Source organism: Peromyscus leucopus, chromosome X (genome assembly GCF_004664715.2).
Source record: "Peromyscus leucopus breed LL Stock chromosome X, UCI_PerLeu_2.1, whole genome shotgun sequence".
In the NCBI taxonomy this organism is placed as follows: Eukaryota; Metazoa; Chordata; class Mammalia; order Rodentia; family Cricetidae; genus Peromyscus; species Peromyscus leucopus.
The window spans coordinates 136,919,461-136,941,679 of NC_051083.1; the positions used below are offsets into that span (position 1 = coordinate 136,919,461).

Below are 22,219 nucleotides of genomic sequence, written 5' to 3' on the forward strand. Positions count from 1 at the left end.
CATGGCTCTGCTTTAAAACCGGCTGGGGGCGTGGCCAGGTCACGTCACTACTCCACGCATGTGCGTAGATCACATGGTCACGTTGCGCACTTATGTGGCCATGTAACGTCACGGATCCTGGTTACGGGAGACGTCTTGACCCGGAAATGGCTATCCTGACTGGAATTGGCTAGGCGGAAGTGTCCGCCTGGTATATGCGACCATGGGGGCGTGTTGTGAACCCTTCATTCCTGACTCTTTCCTTTTTAAAAAAAGAAAAAAATTGTGGTTGACTGGGTATGGGGGCGACGTTTCTCTCAAAGACTGCTTCCAGCTGAATAGTGGGCGTTGGTTGGCTCTTGGGGGGGGGGTGAGGGTTATCTTGTGAAGTCCTGGGATGATGGTGGACATCCTGGAATGACGTTCTGCCGTCCCCTCGTTCTGCAGCTGTCCATCTGTGCTGTGGTTGGGGACCTCCTGTTTGACAAGATACTGTTGACATAGAAAGAGCTTAGAGAGAAAGAATCATTATTATTTTATTTTGGAGTTCTCATTTGTCTGAGGTAGATTGGCCTGTCCAGATAGAGGCATGTGACATTTACCTGAGGTAGATCTGGTCTTAGTACTCTGCTTAATTTCTGAGACAAGCCTCATTAGAGGTGGTTTATTTAAGGTACCTGTTTCCCTTATTAGGTTAGCACTTAGGAAACACAGGTGATCAGTTGCTGAGTATTGAACAATGATAAATGGTTGTATTACATTATTCCTTACTGCCTGGATATTTTTGATGGTCCTTTTTGCCTCCGGCTCTGTGTGGCCCTGGTTGGGAAAGGAAGGGGTGATACCTTATTCCTCTGGAATTGGTGACAAGGCAGTGGATCCTGATGTCCTCTGGAGCTTGAGAGTGAGAGGCCCTGTTTGTTTCACTGTATATGAAGAGAGATTTTTCTGGGATGGAGGTGAGATAAAAGGTTTTAGGTGAGACAGGTGGACCCAGTGAGGAAAGCCCTCGAGATGAGCAGCTGTGGGGGTTACAAGAATTACTTTGAAGGGTCCCTGCCACTTAGGGGAAATGGGTAAAGGGCGCTGACCTGGAGGAAAGAGAAGAACCTGATCCCCAATGTGTATTGGAGATGGGCAAGGATTGTCACACGCCTGAGGCAGTGAACAGTCCGCATAGCTCCATAGAATAGACCTTAGGTGACATAAAAGAGGAGTTAACAGGCTATCTGGAACAGTTGGAGGCTTGGAAAAAAGACCTGGTGTTAGAACTGGCCTTCCATACATTAGTTCAAATGGAGAGATTGAAAGAGGCTTTTTAGGAAGAGGCCTGAGCCTGAGGAGAGCTAGAGGCAATAATCTTACCCAGTCGAGATGAAGTTCCTGTGACATCTTGGTAAGAATAGTTTTTAAAGACCGGTTGGTATGCTCCACCTTAGCTAGGCGATCCCTCCCCATTAAAGGTACAGGACAACTTGGCACCACTAACAATGTGTGTGTTAGAGAGATGCCTCTAAAAATACAATTGAGTGGTGTCTGATGAGGTAGGTAAGGCTGTCCTCTGTACCTGACAATAAAGGAGGTGGCATCCCAAAACTCCCAGGACTGAGTCAATGGCTCTGGTGTCCAGAAGGAAAGAAACAGATCGCTTCCCTGCTGCGTTCTGGGTTCCCTGCCAAGCCTAGGTCTGTTGGAGGTCTTAGCTTGATGTACCCATGCATCTTGGTGCCTGGGGGCAGTCAGCTGACTCTTTGTCTTTCTAGGCGGCACTTTTAACAAGGCTGTTGATGGCCTGGCAGGGAATTTGCTAGCCTGTGGCCATTTCCTCATTTAAAACAGGGACCCAACAGCTTTTGGAAGTCAGCGAGTGCCAGCACTTGGCAATTTTGTTTTCGGGCTTTTATCTCTTCCCTGGCACACCTTAAATGTCACAGATGACTCTTTTGCCCGTGGGGTCAGGAGCCTTGCTCTCCAGATGCTTAAGTTTTAGTCGGGGAGGTCTGGGGAACAAGAGACCGATTTTCATCCTTATCCTGAATCATTTACTGGTTTTAGGGCAGCCTTACGGAGACCTGTCAGGAGACAGGTCATAAACCTATTTCTGGCTAGACAGCCACCCTGGGTGTTGTAGTCCCAGTGTGGTTCTCGGTCAGGAACTGCTTCAGCTCCTGGGGGGTGTGAAAGGTTAGTTTGATGAATTTCGTCTGTATGAGTCCTAGCCTGCTCCCATACTCGCCTGAGATCCTCAGGAAGTCATGAAAGGTGAGACTATAAGATTGAGTTATATATTGAAACTGTTTAATAAAGGAAGCAGAATTAGACGTATAAGAAACCAGCTTACTTTCTATCTGAGAGAGTTCTGTTAGAGAGAGAGGATGGAACATGAATTTTAATTATTGGTTCCTTAGCAAGATCTAGAGTCAGAGAATCCTCTGGTTTATGTACAGCTAGGAGCATGTGAGCAGGAGAGAAGGAAATGAGAAGAGACAGTTTAGCATTGAGAAAGAAGAAAGCAACTCTTTCCATTTGCCTGAACGCCGACAGTGATTAGAGAGCTCCCGTAAAATATTGGGATCCATGGAGCCGCTCAGCGGCCATTTTTTGTTATTTTATAAAGCATACTTTGGCCACTTTTTTGAACATAGACGAGTTAGCTTAGAAATCTTTATGTAAGGCATTAAACTGAGAGGTTTTAAAGCTTCAACAAGACAGCCTAACGGAGAGGAAGGACTAACAGGGTTGGAAGCCTTGTTTCCCATGTCTGCAGCAGAGAGGCAGAAAAATAATAAAAAAAAAATAATAAAAAATAAACGTGATCCGGAGCCAAGACCCCAGGCGTCCCCAAGGTCAAGGGCAGATACCGGGCGCAAGCTGCTCCTTGACTCGTCAGCCACAGAAGCATTGTCCCCCTCCACAGTGAGGGAAAGGATTCCCCGGGAATCCGGACGGCGTTTGCCCCTTCGTCAAGGAGAAGGACATGCCGGCCTCACGTGGCTCCCAGGACGCACCAACGGCGGTGGCCCTAACGCGAGAAATATCTCAGGCTGCAGACGTGGGAGACGGCTAGGAAAGTTAGGCCTGCGATAGGGGCCGACCGTAGCCAATGAAGACCGTGGTCGGGGGTTCCCCCGGTCTCAAGAATACGTGTGAGGCGCCAGACGATCAACGGTCGTTCTCACAGGTTCAGGAAACCGTTTATGCTGGCTGAAAAATGGGGGAACTCACCAATCAAAGAAAGCGGTGTTGGATGCAATTTGGATGCGGTTCAGGCGAATGGAGAGTGGTCTGTCGTGTACGGAGCAGATTACCCAGTTCGCCTGCTCGGTTTCGGCACCAAAATGTTAGTTATTTAGCTGTGTTGTGTTCTTACCTTGCAAGGAAGTGTCACGAAACAGGACAGAATCCGCTTATAAGAGTTTATTAGAGATAAAGGGACAGAGTGCACAGGCCTGTGGGAGAGACACATGCGTGGAGAAGAGGAAGAGGAGAGAAGAGTGGCTTATTTTTTATAATACTGTCTCTTTAAAGACTTTAATTTTTTTAAACTGTTTCTTTATAGAACTGTCTATCCTCCTTTTCCTCTGTCTTCCAAGCCTACATGCACTTTTACACATAATGTAAACCATTTAAAGTCTTATTCCATCTGAATCTGCTGTATTGTGAATTTATTGCTTTAAACTGCAGTGGCTAGTACTGAAGCAGAAGCCTTGGCTGCTGACTCTGCCCACTTCAGCTTCCCAATATGGTGGTGGTACAGTTACCTCCAGCTCTGGGAGCCATGTGCACCATCAACTCTTGGAAGCAGTGGGCCTATGCCTCCATCAAAGCAGTATATAGCCCAGAAACTATTTTTTTGTACTAGCAAAAGCTAAATCTATCATGTACCATGCTGTGTGGCTTGCAGATGCCTCTGTGTACTGCAGCAGGAATCTGCCATGCTGCAGGTCAAGCCCACATGCCACTGTGAACCCGCCATACTGTAGCTCATGGCTTGCCTGAGACATAACTAGAAAGCTGATTTTAGCTCTGTTTTAGAATTTCTTATTAAGTTCTCTCAGGTTTTAGGTGGATACTCTTGTTAGCATGTCTTGGTGCCATTTGTAGTCAGATGTATTTGGGTCCTGCCAAGCCCATGAAGTCCTGTGGCCTGTTCATAGAATAATCACTCAGAAGCTTATATTAATTATAACTGCTCGGCCACTAGCTTAGGCTTATTACTGTCTAGCTCTTACATTTAAATTAACCCATAATTCTTATCTATGTCTAGCCATGTGGCTTGGTACCTTTTCTCAGTTCTGCTTGTCATCTTGCTTCCTCTGGCTGGCTGGCAACTGCTGACTCAGCCCTTCCTCTTTCCAGAATTCTTTTTGTCTGCTTGTCCCTCCTGTACTTCCTGCCTGGCTACTGGCCAATCAGTGTTTTATTTATCAACCAATTAGAGCAACACACATTCACAGCATACAGAATAACATTCCACAGCCCTTCTTCTTTTCTGTCTAAACAAAAGGAAGGTTTCAACTTTAACCTAGTAAAATTACATATAACAAAACAGTTATCAAGCACCACCAACTACCTCCAGCCCCAATTTCTTACTTCAAAAATATCAATTGATGATGAATGTGGTGCTTCTTTCTTGTTTAAGCCTCCCCAACAGCCTTGCACCAGAATCCATGATGAAAATTTACCTCAGACTTGCTCATTCACTGGCTGTGTGCACAGTGGGTTTGAGGCTTCATCTTAGCCTGGTGAGAACCATAAACTCATGAAGCTCCAGTCCTGCCTGTCAACTGAGGACAGTGTACCCATGAGGTTTCAGTCCAACCTGTAGCCCCATGAAGCTTCAGCCTACCTATTTCCTGGGTGAGGTCAGCATGCCGGCTGAGGTTTCAACCACTCATCTGCCCTAGTTATTAATTAGGCAGGCCTGTTGAGGCTCCAACTCCCTGCTCCCTAATCCTGCAGGGACTCCAATCTGTCATAGCCTCTGACTCTGTTTGGTTTGCAACCACCCTAGGTACCCTGCCAATCTTTGAATCAGAGCTGTCTCAGCTAGTGGATAACATGTAGGAGTAGCATTGGGAATTTAACAGGAAAATAGAGTTAGTGAAAAGTAAACTTGGAAAGTATTAGATTTTGAGTCTGGTGCCCCAACTACCAGTCTAGCAGAGGGGAAAATAACACTACAACAATCTAGTCCATCTTAAACAGTGTACACATTCAGTTTGAAAAATTAAAGGGAGCTAAATAAATAAATAAGTAAATTTATTCATCATGACCTAGTTCCAAATATGTGAATACCAATGCAAAACACAAGTAACATGAAAACCCAAAGAAATGTAACTCCTTAAAAAAATTATTAACCTGGGCTAGATGTGATGGTGCAAGTCTTTAATCCCAGCACTCGGGAGGCAGAGGCAGGTGGATCTCTGTGAGTTCAGGGCCAGCGTGTTCTACAAAGCAAGTTCCAGGACAGCCAGGGCTGTTACACAGAGAAACCCTGTCTTGAAAAACAAAAAAACAAAACAAAAAAATTATTAATCATACAGTAACAGTTTCCAGTGATAGTGAACTAGGTGAAATCCCAGAGAAAACTCAAAAGAATGCTTATAAGTACGTTCAAAGAAGAAGAATAGGGATGGAGAGATAGCTCAGCAGTTAAACAGCACTGGCTCCTCTTCCAGAGGACCTTAGTTCAATTCCTAGCACCCACATGGTGGCTTAAAACTGTCTGTAACTCCAGCCCTAGGAAATCTGACACCCTCTTCTGGCCTTTACATAGATGTACATGCATGTAAAACATTCATACATATAAAATAAAAATTAAACAATCAAATAAAATACCCTCTGAACAAATCCCAAAAGAACATAAACAAACATCTGAATAAAAGAATGAAGTAAATTTAAGATATTAAAGAGGAATCCAATAAAGTGATAGAAATACTGCAGAAAAATCGTACTGAAATACATAGTAAATGAAATAAAAAAAAGTGGTAGAGGGCTGGTGAAACAGCCCAGCATGAAAGGAGATTTCACACAAGTTGTCCTCTGATCTCCACATACATGCCATGGCACAAATAAACCCACACTCACACAAAATAAATAAATAAATGTAAAAAAACTCTGTGGAAAGCCTCACCAATAGAATGGTTCAGGGAGGGCCTTATAAGCTTCATGATATGAGTTTGATCCCTGGGACCCACATAAAGGTGGAAAGAAAGATTTGACTCCACAAAGTTGTTTTCTGATTTCCCTACATGTGCTGTGGCATGTACACTCTCATGCATATATCACATACACATAATTAATTAATTAATTAATTAATTAATTAATAAAAACAAGAACAAATGAAGGAAAGGACAGAATATTTGAGTTTGAAGACGAAGATGGAAGAATTGGAATATGAACAAGAAAAAAGATAATCCATGGCCCTGTTGTGACCAGGGTCTGTGGCTCCTGTTACCTACCATTGAGGGCCATGCTGATGCCCGGGGTCTGGGCCACCACCTGAGGTCATGTTCATGTCTGACTGTTGTGCTGCAACTGGGTGATACAGATCTGAATGGTCTGTTCTGCTACCTGGTGCCATGATACCATCTGGGCCAGAGCTGTAGCTGAGGGCCATGTCTAGGTCTGTGGTCTTATGCAACCAGGGTCTGTGTTGATGTCCATGGCTCCTGTTACCACTAAGGGCTGTGTGGATGCCTAGGGTCTGGTCAGCCACCTGAGACCATGTTGGTGTCCAACCAACATGCTGTTGCTGAGGCCATACTGATCTGTGTGACCTGAGCTGCCACAGGTGCCATGGTGACATCTGGGCCCGAGCTGTAGCTAGGGGCCATGTCTGGATCCATGGTCCTGCTGCAGCTGGGGTCTGTGTTGATGTTTGTGGCCCATGTTACCACAGGCTGGGGCCATAAGAATCATGCATGCTGAAACCCTAGGGCCAGGCCGAGCTGGCCCTGCCCTTCGCTGGCCCTGGGTAGGCTGACCCTGATCCACTTCAGCAAGAGAGCTGGCCCTGACCCTCATGGGAGAGCTGACCCCATGACCCAGGCACAGGAGAGCTGGCCCCACCCTTCACCACAGACATAGGAGAGCTGGCTTTGATGGCATGGGCATAGCAGAGCTGCCTCCACCCCATGCCTGAGCAGGTCTGACCAGCTCAACTACCACACAGACCCACATCCAGGGCCTTAGGTTGGCCCATCCTAACATCTACTCCATCTAGAACCTACTGGAGTGTGTGAAGAGAGTGACCCTGTGGAATGATACCAGCAGGATCTCCATGACTCGAGGTGGCCACTGGATAGCTGAGAGGAGTTTCCATGAAGGTCTGAGGCCTTGAACCAGACCAAAGACTCACTGCAATGAACATTTGCAAATAAAGCTGATAGGACAAATGGATACCCTTCATGACACACCAAGGTTCCCAATGCTACTAAGACCAATGCAGAGGTGTTAGAGAGGTGGGAAAGACAGAGGAGCAAAGTGGGTTTTTTTTTTTGGTTTGGTTTTAATTTTTTTTAATTTCCTTTTTTTTTTGGGGGGGGGAGAGAATGCTGCAAAGGTGAAGGGCAGATATGGAAGGACTGGGAAATGAGCAGAATTGGGGTGTATGATGTGAAATTCCCAAAGAATCAATAAAGAAATTATGTTAAAAAAGAAAAAAAGAAAGCCGGGCGGTGGTGGCGCACGCCTTTAATCCCAGCACTTGGGAGGCAGAGGCAGGCGGATCTCTGTGAGTTCGAGGCCAGCCTGGGCTACCAAGTGAGCTCCAGGAAAGGGGCAAAGCTACACAGAGAAACCCTGTCTCGAAAAACCAAAAAAAAAAAAAAAAAAGAAAAAAAAAAAGAAAAATTACTAAGAAGATAAATACAACTTCCAAGATATTCTGGATATTATGAAAAGACCAACTTTAAAATTCATAGGATCAAAAGATGAAGAATTCCATTCTAAAGGCATATAAAACATTTTCAATGAAATAACAGAAAAATTTCCTAAATTAGAAAGTTATCAATCCAGGTATAAGAAGCATTTCTAACGCCAAATAGACAAGACCAGAGAACTTTCCTTCCTCATATTCTAATTAAGTCACTAAATATACAGAACAAAGGAAAATATTGAAAGCAGCAAGAGAGAAGTGACAAGTCATCTATAAAGGAAGGCTCATCAGAGTAGCTGCAAATTTCTAAACAAAAACTTTAAAATCCAGAGAGCTTGGTATGATATTTTTCATGTTTTGAAAGACAACATTTGCCAATCCAGACTACTATATCAAGAAAAGCCATCTGTCATAATTGAATGAAAAAGGAAAACTTTCCATGATAAAAATCAGACTTAAGGAATTCATGACTATTAGACTAGCTCTCTCTCCACAAGATACTTGAAGGGGTTCTTTAGACTGAAGAGATAGACAAACACATGCATGAGGCTACAGGGAAGAACAAACATTTGAATAACATAAGGATGAGAGGAGTAGGAAAAAATAGAAAGCATTACAAAATCAACAAAGTGACAGGTAATAATAAGCACATTTCAACAATAAGTTAATGATCTCAATTACTCCACCAAAAGACAGACTATTAGACTGGATTAAAAGCCAGTGTCCACCTATTTGTTGTCTCCAAGAAATGTACATCACCATAAAAGACAGATACTTCTTTAGGGTAAAAGGATGAAAAAAATGAATTCCATGCAAACACTATTAAGAAACAAGTAGAAATTCTAATAGCTGACAAAATAGGGTTTAATCCAAAACCAGTAAGAAAATACAAAGGAGATCACTTGACACTAATTATAAGAACAGTCTGGCAAGAGGATATTACAATTCTCAATATATATGCACCAAATATTATTGTAAATTGTATACAATTTCACAGTACAAGCACTACTGTAGGTAAAGCCACAGATTAATCTCAGCACCACAATAATGGTGGGTAACTTCAATACCCTATTCTCATCAGTAGGCAGGTCATCTGGACAGAAAGTAAACAGAAACATTGAAGGTAAATGATGTCATAGCTCAAATGGACTTAAAAGACATCTAAAAAACCCCAACCTATCCAAACACTTCAGAGTACACATTCTTTTCAGCAACCCATGGACTTTTTCTAAAATAAATCATATATGAGGATCAAAAAATATGTCTTATAAAATATGGGAAAATTGCGATAATTTCTTATGTTCTAGCTGATCATAATGGAGTAAGATTACAAATCAACAGCAAGAGAAACTATAGAACATACACAAACTCATAGAGATTAAATAACACACTGATTTTTTTGAAGCAGGGTCTCATGCAGTCCATATTAACCCCTAACTCATGTAGCTGAGGCTGTCCTTCAACCCCTGATCTTTATGCTTCTAACTCTTAAGATATAGGATTACGGGTATGTGCCACCAAGCCCAGCCTAAACACCATTGTATGATGACTAGTCCTTTGAAGAAATCAAGGAATTCAAAAAATTACTAGAAATGAATGAAAACAGTATTCTAAAACCCAGGGGATAGGATGAAAGTAGTCCTAAGAAGTGAGTTTATAGGTCTAGGGGCCTATATTAAGAAAGCTGAGGAATCTCAGGGCTGGGTAAATAGCTTAGTTGGTAAAATGCTTGCTATGGGAGCCTGAGGACCTGAGTTTGTAGCTCTAGCACCTATGGGAAAAAAAGAGCCAAGTGCAATGGTCCATGCTCTAATCTCAGAGCTGTGAAGGCAATGAAAGGAGGACTCTGGGAGCTTGCTAGCCAGGAATTCTAGCTAAATTGGCAAGCTCTATGTTCAGTGAAATCCTGTTTCCCCTAAATAGGGTGGGGAATGATAGAGAAAGGCACCTGATAACAACCTCCGGCCTCCACACATGAATGAGCACAATTCCCTGTCCCCCTTTCTGTAAAATTGGAGATCACAAATAAACAACTTCATGATATGGTCCTTGGAAAAAGAACAGGCTAACTCTAAAATCAGTAGATGGAAAGGAAAGAAATAATCAAGATCAGGGCAAAGGGGGGCAAGATGGCTTATTGGTTTAAAACCCTTGCTTCACAAACCTGACAACTTGAGTTTGATACTTGGAATTCATGTAAAGGTGGAAAGAGAGAATAAACTCCACAAAGTCGTCCACATACATATCATACACACTACAGAAATAAGTAAAATAACAATAAAAGATTTATTTAAAAAATTATAAATGAAAAGGGAGCTATTTTGACAAATACTAATGAAATTCAGAACATCACTAGGCTAAACCTTAAAAACACATGCTTCACCAAATTGGTAAATCTAAAATAAATGGATGAATTTGTAGATGTATATGATCTACTAAAATTAAACCAAGATGAGACAAATAATTTAAACAAATCTATGACAAGTTGTAAGATTGAAGAAGCATTAATAATTAAAAAAAACCTCAAGACTAAAAAAATTCATGCCAAGATGGCATCACTGTTGACTTCTACCATATCGTCAAAGAAAAACTAATATCAACACTTTTCAAACTGTTCTGAGTTAGGGAAGGATACTGGCACAGGTAAGGGCTTTCTGAATAGACCCCCAAATGATCAGGAAATGAGGCTAACTATTGACAGATAGGACCTCACAAAATTAAAAAGCTTCTGTATAGCAAAAGAAAGTCAAATGAGAGGAGTTAGCTTGCAGAATAGGAGAAAATATTTTTGAACTACACATCTGACAGAGGATTAATATCTAGAATATACAAAGAACTAAAAAAACCTCAAAACAAAACTAACAAGAAAACAAACAACCCAACCAAAAAATAGACTAGGAGGATGGGAAGGAGTGCTGTGAAATGCTGTCTTCTGTGCATGACATATCTGATGCATCCATGAACCCAGCAGAAGCAGCTACCTGCAGAAGACTGAGATCAGAAACATTCCATCATAGACATGTGAGAGACTTGTACGGACCCACATTTTCCTGAGGAGCTATAGGCAGTTAAAGGTTGCTAAGGAGGATGAGTCATATTTGTCAGAGGTATAGGTTATATTAAGTTGCCCTTGCTCAAATAAATAACCCATGTTCAGGCAAACACCCTAATTAAATTCAGTCACACACACAAACGTGTATGACATGAAAGTAGGAGGGGGAAGGAGGTAACAGAACAATATGATCAAAATATATTTTATATGTAACATATGCATTTACATATAATTGTGAAATAAGTAAAAATTTCAGGATGGGTTAAGGAGATGGACAGAGAGTTATAAAGAGAAAAAAAACACAAAAATGACCAATAAATATTTAAAAATGTATCCAATATCACCACCACCAGGGAAACAAATTAAAACTGCACTGAGAGTCTGTCGCATGAGCCCAGTTAAAATGGCTATTATCACCAGACGGTGGTGGCACATACCTTTAATCCTAGCACTTGGGAGGCAGAGACAGGAGGATATCTGTGAGTTTGAGGCCAGCCTCATCTACAGAGTGAGTTTCAGGACAACTTGGACTACACAGGGAAAAATGAACAAACCAAACCAAACCAAACCAACCAAACCAACCAAACCAACCAACCGACCAACCAATCAAAAATCAAACCAAAACCCAAACAAACAAACAAACAAACAGAATTGCTGTTATCAAGAGAACAAATAATAACAGATGCTGGTGAAGATGTGGGGAAAGTGGAAATCTTACTGAATGTTAACACACTAGTGTGCAGTTTTCTCAAAAAGCTAAAAATACAACTACCTTAAGACTCTGATACAGCACCCCTGAACAAATACCTAACAGATTCTACATCCTACTTACAAAGGCACTTGCCCATGTTATTCTTGTTACCTGCAATTCTTTTACAATAGCTAAAAATTGGAATCAGTCTAGTTGTCTATCAACTAATGTACAGATAATATAATTAAAGCTCATATACATATGGAATTTTATTAACCCATTAAAAATGAAATCATCCAATTTGCAAGAAAATGAATGGAGCTGTAAAATATATTAAGTGAAGAAAATCAAGACTCAGAAACAAAAACCCAACATGTTCAATATTAAAAAATTACCTAATTTTTTATATAGATATATTTACATGGGACTTAGTGTGGGTAGAGCCAGTAAAGTAGAAAGAGGCCAGAGAAGTGAAAAAAAGCTTTAAGGAAGAGAAGTGGGAAGGGTGAATGAATATATATGATATGAAAATAAAATGGGGAGGAGTGCAGGAGTTGATAGGGTTAAAGTGGGAACAGCTATGAAAACAGAGGGAGAGAAGGAAAGACAGCAATAAAAAAGTATGTATGAAAATGCCACAAGGAAATAAGCTACATTGCATGCTAAAATAAAAAAAAATCAGATCAATTAAATACTCTGAATATATTTAAGTAATTTACCTTTCCTTCTGTATCCTAAATTATGTTAAATTACTTTGGACTGCTCAAACATTTAAATCCCAGAACTTCTCCTCCACAAAAGCACACAGATGAGAAAATCTGGCGGTTTTTGCCATAGTCAAAAGTAAAGTCAGATGAAAAATATTTGCTAGTTTTTATTTTGTCCAATAACATTTAAACACCCACTCCTTCAGCAACTGGGAAACAATCCAACCACGAGACTAATACGTGCGTGACACACAGTATTGAAACACTGAACCTTTATGGACAAAATAACAATTACTCAAAACGTGAAACGCCTCTGACTTTTCTTGTATCTGGCAACACGTTAGGATTCACGGCTTCTTCTTCGTCCTCGTTTGACAACAGCAACAAACTCCAGGCGCTGAATGTTTCTCATCACCAGGGAGAGCTGGTCAAGGAAAGTGTTGATGGAAATTCTGAAGAGGACAGGGTCTTCAGTAGTCCACCTACTGAAATTGAGAGAAAGAAGCACTGTCAGGAAAATGAGGGACCTGTTCAGGTCCACCACGCTGTGCCTTCCCGCTTACATTAAATCCACCAATATCTCCATTAGGGCACCCCTAGAATGCACACTGCCTCCCAACCCTGAGGTACCCCTACTCCAGACTTTAGGAATACTGACACAGACAAGATACTGTCATTCACTGTGAGCTCCTGCTGAACCATCACTTGCTGGCGACGGGAATTGGAGACCAGGGATCTGCGGGCCATGTCTGCCTCCACTGCAGACCTGAAAGGCACTGTTACAGAGCTGGGAGGAGATAAGGTTAAGGTACCATCCACTACTTCGTTTCCCTTTGCCTGGATACACTTCCCTAGGCCTGCCTGGCAATGAGCGCTCCTGCCACCCGAGCCCAATCACCTCCTACCTCCCCAGTGGTTCGGGTCTTCTATACACTTCAGCCCTCTAAGGCTAGGAGTCTCCTTGTCCTGTCAGGATGTCAACTGCTGCACTGGACTGTCCACACTACACCCACCTGTCCTTTCCCTAGTCATCTGTGCCCTGTGCCCCGTGCCCCGAAAGCCTTCCACGGAAGTTTTAGCCTCCCTATGATTCAGTGGCCCCTGCCAAGGGTCTCTTAGGAAAGGATACAACTCCAGGAGTCGATTTCCAGTTGTTGATGCAGTATCTCCGCTGGGTCCAGGGACAAGTGGTGGCTGCTCGCTGTGGGGAACGACAGCCGCCTCTTCAGCGGCTGCACCGGACCCTACAGGACTCCCTGGGCTGGGGCTGCCTGGAGCAGCCTGGCAACCAGGAGCAGCTGGGCTACCAGGAGCAGCTGGGCTACTGGAATCTTGTGGGCCACTCTGAGGGGAGCTGCCATGGTCACCTTCGGTCGCCGAACTTTGAGAGCTAGCCTGGCCTTCGGGTGCTTGAGGACTCTGGTGCCCATCCTCGCCTTCTTCAGCCCCTGCTCTCCCATCTATGCCCCCATCAGGGTCCTGCATGACTACTCTGGCTTTCCCCTCAGCACCCTAACCCCTGCCACTAACACATCCGGACCACTCACACTCGGCCGAGAAAAGGGAGTTCTTGTGCCAAGTGCAGCGGGTTTATACAGAGAACAGCACGTGAGGCCCACTGCGCATGTGCAAACAAGATCTCGCGAGGATTGGTTCCCTGCTAAACTAGCGTTCCGTTCTGTTCAGATTTGCGTGCGTGAGCGCGCCCCGCGGGCGGGTGTGCGTGCGTCTCTGAGAGCCCAGAAAGTACAGCTCGCTCACACAGCTCCTTCCTTGCGGGGATATATGGGACTCTCCAATATATGTTTCTTCCAACTGCCCCACCCATGAGCGGCACTGATCCCAGCAAGCTAGCTGCCAGGGAAGCTCAGCCCAGCAGCAGGAGTGGGTGGGTGGTTACCTGGGTATTCAGAGTGCAAGCTGACTGACCAGTGTCCCGAACACCCTGACATGTCAGGACCCTGCTATGATGGTTCTGCCTGGACCCACAACACCCTCATACACAATTCAGTGCTCTTCAGCTGGGCATGGCCTAGTGATATTGATTAGTGTGACTCAAAGAGTAAGCTCATCACAGCCCTTGATTACTGTGATCCACAAGCAGGGTGGGCTTATAGAAACCACCTGTCATGGCAGCAGCCTCTGTTTGGAGCCCAGCACACAAGCTCGCCCTTTGTCATGTGAAAGAGTTGTATTTACACTCTCAGTGAAGCCAGGAGTGCTTTCAGGGGTAGAGCTTCCCCTGTGTTTCCCTCCTGCGGGGGGGGGGGGGGGGGGGGAGGGGACGGGTTGTCTGCTCAGTTGTGTTTCCTGCTTGGAGGCATTCAGGTGGTGAGGGACTGTGGGTTCCTGTTAGGTGTGTAAGAAGGGTGAGCAACCATGCAGGCCGAAGACCAAGATGTTGCTGCTGCTGCTGCAGTTGGGGATGAAGGAAGAGGATACTCTGGAGTCACAGAGTCATTGGTGCTCCTGTTGGTGATGGAGAGCCAGGAGCCACAATGTACTCCTACCTACCTTATAGGTACCTCATACCTGTGGCCTGAGTGGAGATTTTTTGACAGAATCTGGAGGATCCAGTGCACCAGGATACAGAGAGCATCCTTTATCAGGTTTTTGTGGACATACTGGATGGTGGTTTGGTCTACAGTCTGTCTGGGTGCCTTGGGCACATGACCACAACACTAGGAAGCAGATTTTTTTCATGTGTATCCTAGTCAAGGTAGCCAATTAGGTTGGGGATGTTTTGTGCAGTGGGTGGCTTATTGATAGCATGGGGGAATATATACAGGGAAACAATGAGAAAGAAAATAACTGAGGACTTGGTCTAGTGGAGATGAGTGATTCCAAATTTGGAACAGAGGCCGGATGGTGGCCCAGGCAGGGAGTGGTGGTGGTAGTGGTGGTAAACAGAGATCTCAGAGTGATAGGGAAGTTTGAGTTATAAAGTCAGTGTTACATGGTGCCTTAACCATTCTCCACCAGAGTCTTCATGGTGCCTTTCCCTTCACTCATGGAAGCAGAGGTGGCCTTCCAGTATCTGGTTCCTCAGGACCACGCACTCCAAGGTACAGTTCAAAAAGAATCCACAGTGTCTGGCAATGTAATGATTATGTGAGTGAAGAAAAGGGTCTAAGTAGGCCATTTTGCTTATGTCTGGGTTCACTCTCCATCATCCAAGAATGGGTAGGATACAAGAATATGCCTTGATGCCATGGGCCTATTCCCACAAGAGAAATCACCAGAAGTAAATGTATAGTTACCTTTCTCTTCTTCATCACTTTTAGCAAATTGACTGCTAAAGACTCTAGAATAAGGAAAATTTCCATCACCTCTTATCCAGACCAGGTTGCCCTGTTGGTTCAGACCATGCAGCATTTTGCATTCTCATTTTTTGCTAGGCCTCAACAAGGCAGACAGAGTTAAGTCTAACCTAATGTTCTTTAGATGGGACATTTGTGGTTGATATATCGTGCACCCCAATAAACTTATCTGGGGGGGTCAGAGAACAGAACAGCCATAATATTAAACATAGAGGTTAGGCAGTGGTAGCACACGCCTTTAATCCTAGCATTCCAGAGGCAGAAATCCCTCTGGATCTCTGTGAGTTCAAAGCCACACTGGAAACAGCCAGGCATGGTGACTCATTAATCTCAGGAAGTGATGGCAGGAACCAGAAAGCTATATAAGGTATGAAAACCAGGAACTGGCCTGGTTAAGATTTTAGGCTTTTGAGCAGCAGTTCAGCTGAGAGCCATTTGGATAAGGACTGAGAGGCTTCCAGTCTGAGGAAACAGGATCAGCTGAGGAATTGGCAAGGTGAGGAAGCTGTGGCTGGTTCTGCTTCTCTGATCATTCAGTGTTCACCCCAATACCTGGCTCTGGGTTTGTTTTTTATTAATAAGAACTTTTAAGATTTGTGCTACAGACATCCTTCCCTAGGTATTGGGTATGTGCACTGGCTGCTACTTTATCCTCGGGCCTAATAGCTAGATTGCATTGGCGCCTTTGGGTGCTCCACCCTATTGTTGCCTTGTTGGAAGAGGGAAGCATTAAAACATTTGTTAACTTAGAAAATAAAGCTAGGTTACTCAACTGCATCTGAATTTCTTTTCAGCCCATGGTCTTCCATATTTTCTTTTTTTTTTCTTACATTGAAGGAAGGTGGTCCCATAATTCTGGTATTCCTGTGGTTAAAAGGAAAGAAGTTGGAGTGTAGAAGAAAATGGAAATTACTTCTGTCTTGTTTTTCACTTTGAATTGTTTTCTGAATTATGTTGCATTTTTTTGCACTCAAGTCTATATTTACTGAATTTTATTAAGTCCATTGTAACTTATCAACTAAATTTGTAACTTCTATGAGAAAAACAAACAAGCAAGAAACTCAGGAAAACTGGATCAATCAAAGGTGGACCCCTACTAACCCCCTCCTCTCTGAAGAATTTTGTGGTTTTTGGCTTCAAAAGCTAATCTCCCCAAGAAAGAGGAACTCTCCTCCCTGCCTCGCTGCGCCGGGCACTGCAGACGAGGGTTCCTTGCTAGCTGGTATTGCGCCAAGAAGTAAACCTTGCTATTGCATTCTGGATATATCTGGTCTCCTGGTGGTCTCTTTGGGGGTCCTAATCTGGGCATAACAGTCCCATAATTCTGGTATTCCTGTGGTTAAAATGAAAGAAATTGGAGTGTAGAAGAAAATGGAAATTACTTCTGTCTTGTTTTTCACTTTGAATTGTTTTCTGAATTATGTTGCTTTTTTTTTGCACTCAAGTCTATATTTACTGAATTTTATTAAGTCCATTGTAACTTATCAACTAAATTTGTAACTTCTATGAGAAAAACAAGCAAGCAAGCAAACAAAATTCCCTTGCTGTTTGCCAAACATCATGTCAGACAGGAGGGATGATTGTCTGAAGCGTATTCAAAGAGCTTAGCATCCAGAGGGCACAGGAGAGAGTAAACTATTGGCATTCAGAAGAGCACATTCTTCAGGGATTTACTAAAGGCTGCTTAGGGCACTCTCAGTGAGAGCCTGGGAAGATGCCAGGGGGAGCATGCTGATCCTTATTGCTAACCAGTTAGTGAAAGACCTCTTTGATGGAGAGTTTGCTGATATCCTTTTGTTTACCCTAGGACCTCCCCCCATTTTCTGCCCCTTAGAGACACCCACTTACCACCACCAATTGTTCAAATCCTATACTTTTGTTTCTAAACCCTGAATATTATCTCATTGTGTGACAGCATTTTATTTCCCGTTCCTACTGAGATGGTAACCTGGGTTACTCCAGAACCAAACTACCATCAGTAAATGCACCTGTTCCTGCATCCCTCTGTTCCTCCTGTCTGAAATTCTCTGGAAAATGTACTCAGGAGTGAGTGTTTGGGTTATAGGACATGGGTGAGCCAGATTGCACTGAGTAAGTATGTCCAGGTTGTTTTTCAGAATTCTGACTTGGTGTGCACTGCAGGAGTCGTGTTCAGTCTGTGAACTGGATGTTCAGCCAACAGAGGGAAGAGTGGTGGCAAGTGTGCACCAGCACCTCAAAGGCGTTGCCATGGATACGACAAATACATTTCACTGTCTAGAGCTTGTCACTGTGTGCTGTCTAACTGCAAACAGCACCATGGGCTATGTATCAGGTTGGTGGGCTGCTTCTCAGCCACATACTGACAATTATGGTATATGAGAATAGATTTCAGGGGGAGAAATTCCAGCTCCGCCATTGAGTCACTTCCCTGTGGATTTTCGAGAGTTACTTTCATAAAATTTTCTTCTTTTTCTGTCTTGTCTGTAAACTTTGACTAGAATCGGTCATTGCCTCAAAATTCTTTTCCCTCTTTAATGTTTTTTTTATTATTTGGAAATGTCACATAATACACTCTGATCACATTCACCTCCCAGTCCTCTCAGGCCCATCCCCCATCCTCTACCCTTGTGACTTCCTCCAAAACAAAAGGAAAAAAATACAAAGTCCAATTTGTGTTGCCCATATACTCACTGGAGCATGGAGAAACTCCAAGTGGCCAGCTCCTTAAAGATAACTGAGTCCTTCCCCTAACCTACCCCCACCAGAAGCCATCAGCTGTGAAGAGCTACACTTCAGCATCTTTATAACAATTTTTAAGAATTCTCTTCAATGGCTTCCTGTCTAGACTGTTTCTTTTCTTTGTGGGGGTGGGGAGAGGTTGCCACAGAACCCTTCAATGTCTCTCATTCTCAACTGTGAGTCATGGATATCACTGCAAAAGAAGCTTCCTTGCCCTTTATAGTCAGCAGCAGCATGGATTATCGACTCCCACATGGTTTCTAACTACAGCACGGACCATTCAGTTGTAAATCTATAGTTTCACCATTTTCCCTTGTGTGTGCAGCTCTGTTCTGCCATCTTTCCTTCCAACTTTGTGAGACCACTTTTAAAAACCATCTTCCCATAGGACCTGCCCTTCTCTAGTTTTTCTGGGGACACTGTGGCCTCTGCAGACTCCTCCACTGCCACCTTGTCTCCCCTTAGAGACTCCATGGGTTTCTCAGGCTCCTCAGAAGTGCTCTGTGGCAGCAGGTACTGGCTTCGATCACAGTCTTGCTTCAGGTTTTCATCCTTGATGGTGATGACGTGGTCCTGGATCTGGTTCTGCAGCACCAGCTACTCCACTTGCTTCGGCAGCTTGTAGATGGAGTAGATGTTAGGGTGGACCAACTCGAAGTGATGGATCTGGGCCCAGATTTTTTTTTTTAAGACAGGTTCTTACCATGTAGTGTTGGCTGTCTTATAACTTGCAATGTAGATCAGTCTGGTATCTAGCTCATAGAAATCTTCCTGCCTCTGCCACCCAAGTGCTGGGATTGAATGTATGAGCTACCACACCTGGCTTGTGTTTTTATACCAAGTGCATAACATAAACAGGTAATGTATTCATCATCAAGCCCATCATTACTGTAATTAAAGATATAAACTATTTGTATCTAAAGAATGAGATTCTAAAAAAAATTGTTCCCAAACATGTACTGGAATAGATGCATAAGCATTATGATATAATTGCTGAACACGTCATACTTTCATTTTCCCTTGCATTAAAATACGGATTTCATGGAAATCGGTAGAAGTCTTTGCCTGATGTTCCTCTGGATTTCTCTATGCTTTTTTGATCAGACCCACCAAACCTCTCCTAGTCCTACCTGACTGGATGGAATCCAATAAAAATGAAGCAATCTGCTTCCTAGTCCTCTAGCTGTAGTCCTGTAGCATTCATCCTGTTCTGACTCAGTCTGTGGACTAGACCATTCGTTAGCATGTCCACATAGGCCTGACAGAGGATAATCTTGAGATACTGGAAGAACATCTGCCTACTGTTCAGAGGTTTGATGTGCTTGTGAGCCCCATGTTGGCACTGTGACATGAGGGTCTTGCTTCTTGGGAACCTGGATTCCAGGGCTGCCTGGACCACCAAAGTGCCTTTGGCCTTTATCCCACGTGCTCAGGTCCTTTCACAGGGACCCACACACTCTGAGTGCTATCATGTAGCAGGAAATACGCTGATAGAAACTAGTTCTACCCTTCTTCATACCACCCTACCTCTTTAGGACATCACTGTTTCTTAAGTCATATTTGTGACTTACTGGCCATTCATAAACACACCTCTTCCTTTCTGCTGTGGGTGCCTCTGTCCTGGAATGTAACCAGAGGCAATAGTCCTGGATGGTAGTTCTTCCAAGTGAGTCCCTTAGGTCACGAACACGATGATATGTGGGGTGTTTACCCACCAACCCCACAGCTCCCCAGAGATTTCTTGAGTGCGAGCAGCAGGAAATATTAGATAGAAGGATTTATAGCGGAGAATCTTGTGGAGATAAACAGATAGAAAATAAAGGATAGCCTCGAGAGGGCCTGGAACCTATTCCAATGGGGCCCCGACTGTCTCTGCCCCAGGGTTTTTATAGAGAGGCCAAGGGGTGGAGCAAAAGACCTCCTCCCCCAGCACAGCCAAGTGCAGACCATCTCAGACACCTGCACTCAGGCCCGTGGTCCTAATGATCCTCTATGTGGACCTGCTGGGTAAAGCCACGAGGAACCCGAGAACGGGCTCCCACAGGTCCCCCCTTCTTAATATATATATATATATATATATATATATATATATATATATATATATATATACACACTATTAATGGCTTACAGCAATCTCCATAGCTGTTACACCTCCCAGTATGGGAGTAGAGGATGATACAGATGGCATTTCTCTTTTGAATTAGGTCCAAGGTGACTACAGCAGTCTTAGCTGCCTCAAGCCCTTTCTAAACCAAAACTCTTAAGGCGACTACAAACTTAAAGAATCCCTTAGCTTCATCATTACCATTAACAGGTTAACATAAATATTGCTATACATAGTCACAATTCTCCCAATCTTACAACACAAAGCAAACTCTTAACAGAACCATTTGAATTAGCATATATGGTGCTATATATAGTTAACAATTTCTCCGTCTTACAACTTTAACTCAATCATTTGAATTTTCTTGTTAACAGAACATAGGAAAAAGTTTGATGTATTCACATCAGACTTAAACATTTCCTTAACTCCACAAAACCAGGGTGCATTAATATCAATGTTTCTGTGAACATAATTCAATCTCATAACTCCTCCTTTTCTTTATAATTTTTTAAACAAAATCTCAAACCTAGTTGGAGGAACCCAAACTTATACAATTCCTACAAATCCATATTGAAAAGCAATACTTTCAATCTAACCATTAACACTTTGAAAACTTTTAGCAAAATATCCAAAAGCAGTTTCTTAATAAAACTCTTTACACACTATAAAAGTAGTCTCTTAGTATACCCCATTTGCATTTCTTACTAACAAAACATGACATTAATCCACTCAAACAACAATTTAAATTAAATAGACTAAGGAATATTAACTCTCTCTTTTCTTTATAATTTTAAGCAAAATCTCAAGCCTAGTTAGAAAACCCAAACTTTTCTGTTTAAACAGTTCCATTTGTAACACAAAACCAGTTCCATAAGTAATTCCATATTTACATAAACAGTTCCACAAAACAATTCATGAATCACCAGTTAATAAAGCATATATGCATACACAAAACTGCATCTTGATTCTAGGTAGAAATAAATTTTTTCATTTAAATAGTTCCATTTTTAACCCAATTCCAGAAAACTGTTCCTAGGTCATTACTCAAAATTGTCCCATTGAAATGAAATCTCTATTGTTTATTTCATTTATTTTTTTTTTAAAGATTTATTTATTTATTATGTATACAGAAGAGGGCACCAGATCTCATTACAGATGGTTGTGAGCCACCATGTGGTTGCTGGGAATTGAACTCAGGACCTCTGGAAGAGCAGCCAGTGCTCTTAACCTCTGAGCCACTTCTCCAGCCCTATTTCATTTCTTAAGTCTTAAAATTCAAATGATAAATTTTGGTACTTCCAAAATTTTAGCCTTCCAAAAATGAGAAATCCATAACCAAAATCTTTTTGTAATTTTATCTCATTTTAAGTTCAAAAAGTTCAAACAAGAAATAAATTCTGGTATCAGGCTTTCACTTACAAATATGAAGAGACGTTTTTCAACCAAAACTTTTTGCAGTTAACAATTTTTGTTCAAACAAGTGTCTCTGCAACTTTTGTTCTCACAGACAGAGACCTTTTTAGGTACAGTAGTGTTCTAAGCCGCACCGTTTTTGATGTTAGCTCAGGTTTTTCTGTGTTGTGTCGATTTTCCACGGATCTCAGCTGCGGATGCCTTGTTGTGCTGGTTCTGGCATCCGCCATTCTTAGCTTCTTAGTGGCTTCTGGAGCTTTTGAAACCATTCAGACTGCCTACTTTGCAGTCTACTAGGACACTATCTCCTATGTCTCAGGTGTTTTTACCATATACATTAATAGACTCAC

The 22,219-nt window shown here is 42.8% G+C and overlaps 1 protein-coding gene across 1 annotated transcript; it reads right to left on the reverse strand.

The window, feature by feature from the left end:
• Window positions 1-12,462: 12,462 nt before the first annotated feature.
• Window positions 12,463-13,932, reverse strand: LOC114706255 (EKC/KEOPS complex subunit LAGE3-like). Its single transcript, XM_028888613.2, has 3 exons — window positions 13,441-13,932; window positions 12,970-13,098; window positions 12,463-12,796 (listed from the first exon to the last, which is right to left on the reverse strand). Exons 1-3 carry the CDS (start codon window positions 13,794-13,796, stop codon window positions 12,652-12,654), a joined length of 630 nt encoding a protein of 209 aa, XP_028744446.1. The 5' UTR covers window positions 13,797-13,932; the 3' UTR covers window positions 12,463-12,651.
• Between the last annotated feature and the right edge of the window lie 8,287 nt (window positions 13,933-22,219).

Bases quoted from the DNA above. Each gene is read 5' to 3' on its own strand.
- LOC114706255 (XM_028888613.2), bottom strand. From the start codon at position 13,796: ATGCAGGACCCTGATGGGGGCATAGATGGGAGAGCAGGGGCTGAAGAA. The intron at 13,099-13,440 runs GTATCCTTTCCT...ATCTCCTCCCAG, and splicing joins GGAAATCGACTCCTGGAGTT to CTCTGTAACAGTGCCTTTCA. The intron at 12,797-12,969 runs GTCAGTATTCCT...TCTCAATTTCAG, and splicing joins AATGACAGTATCTTGTCTGT to TAGGTGGACTACTGAAGACC.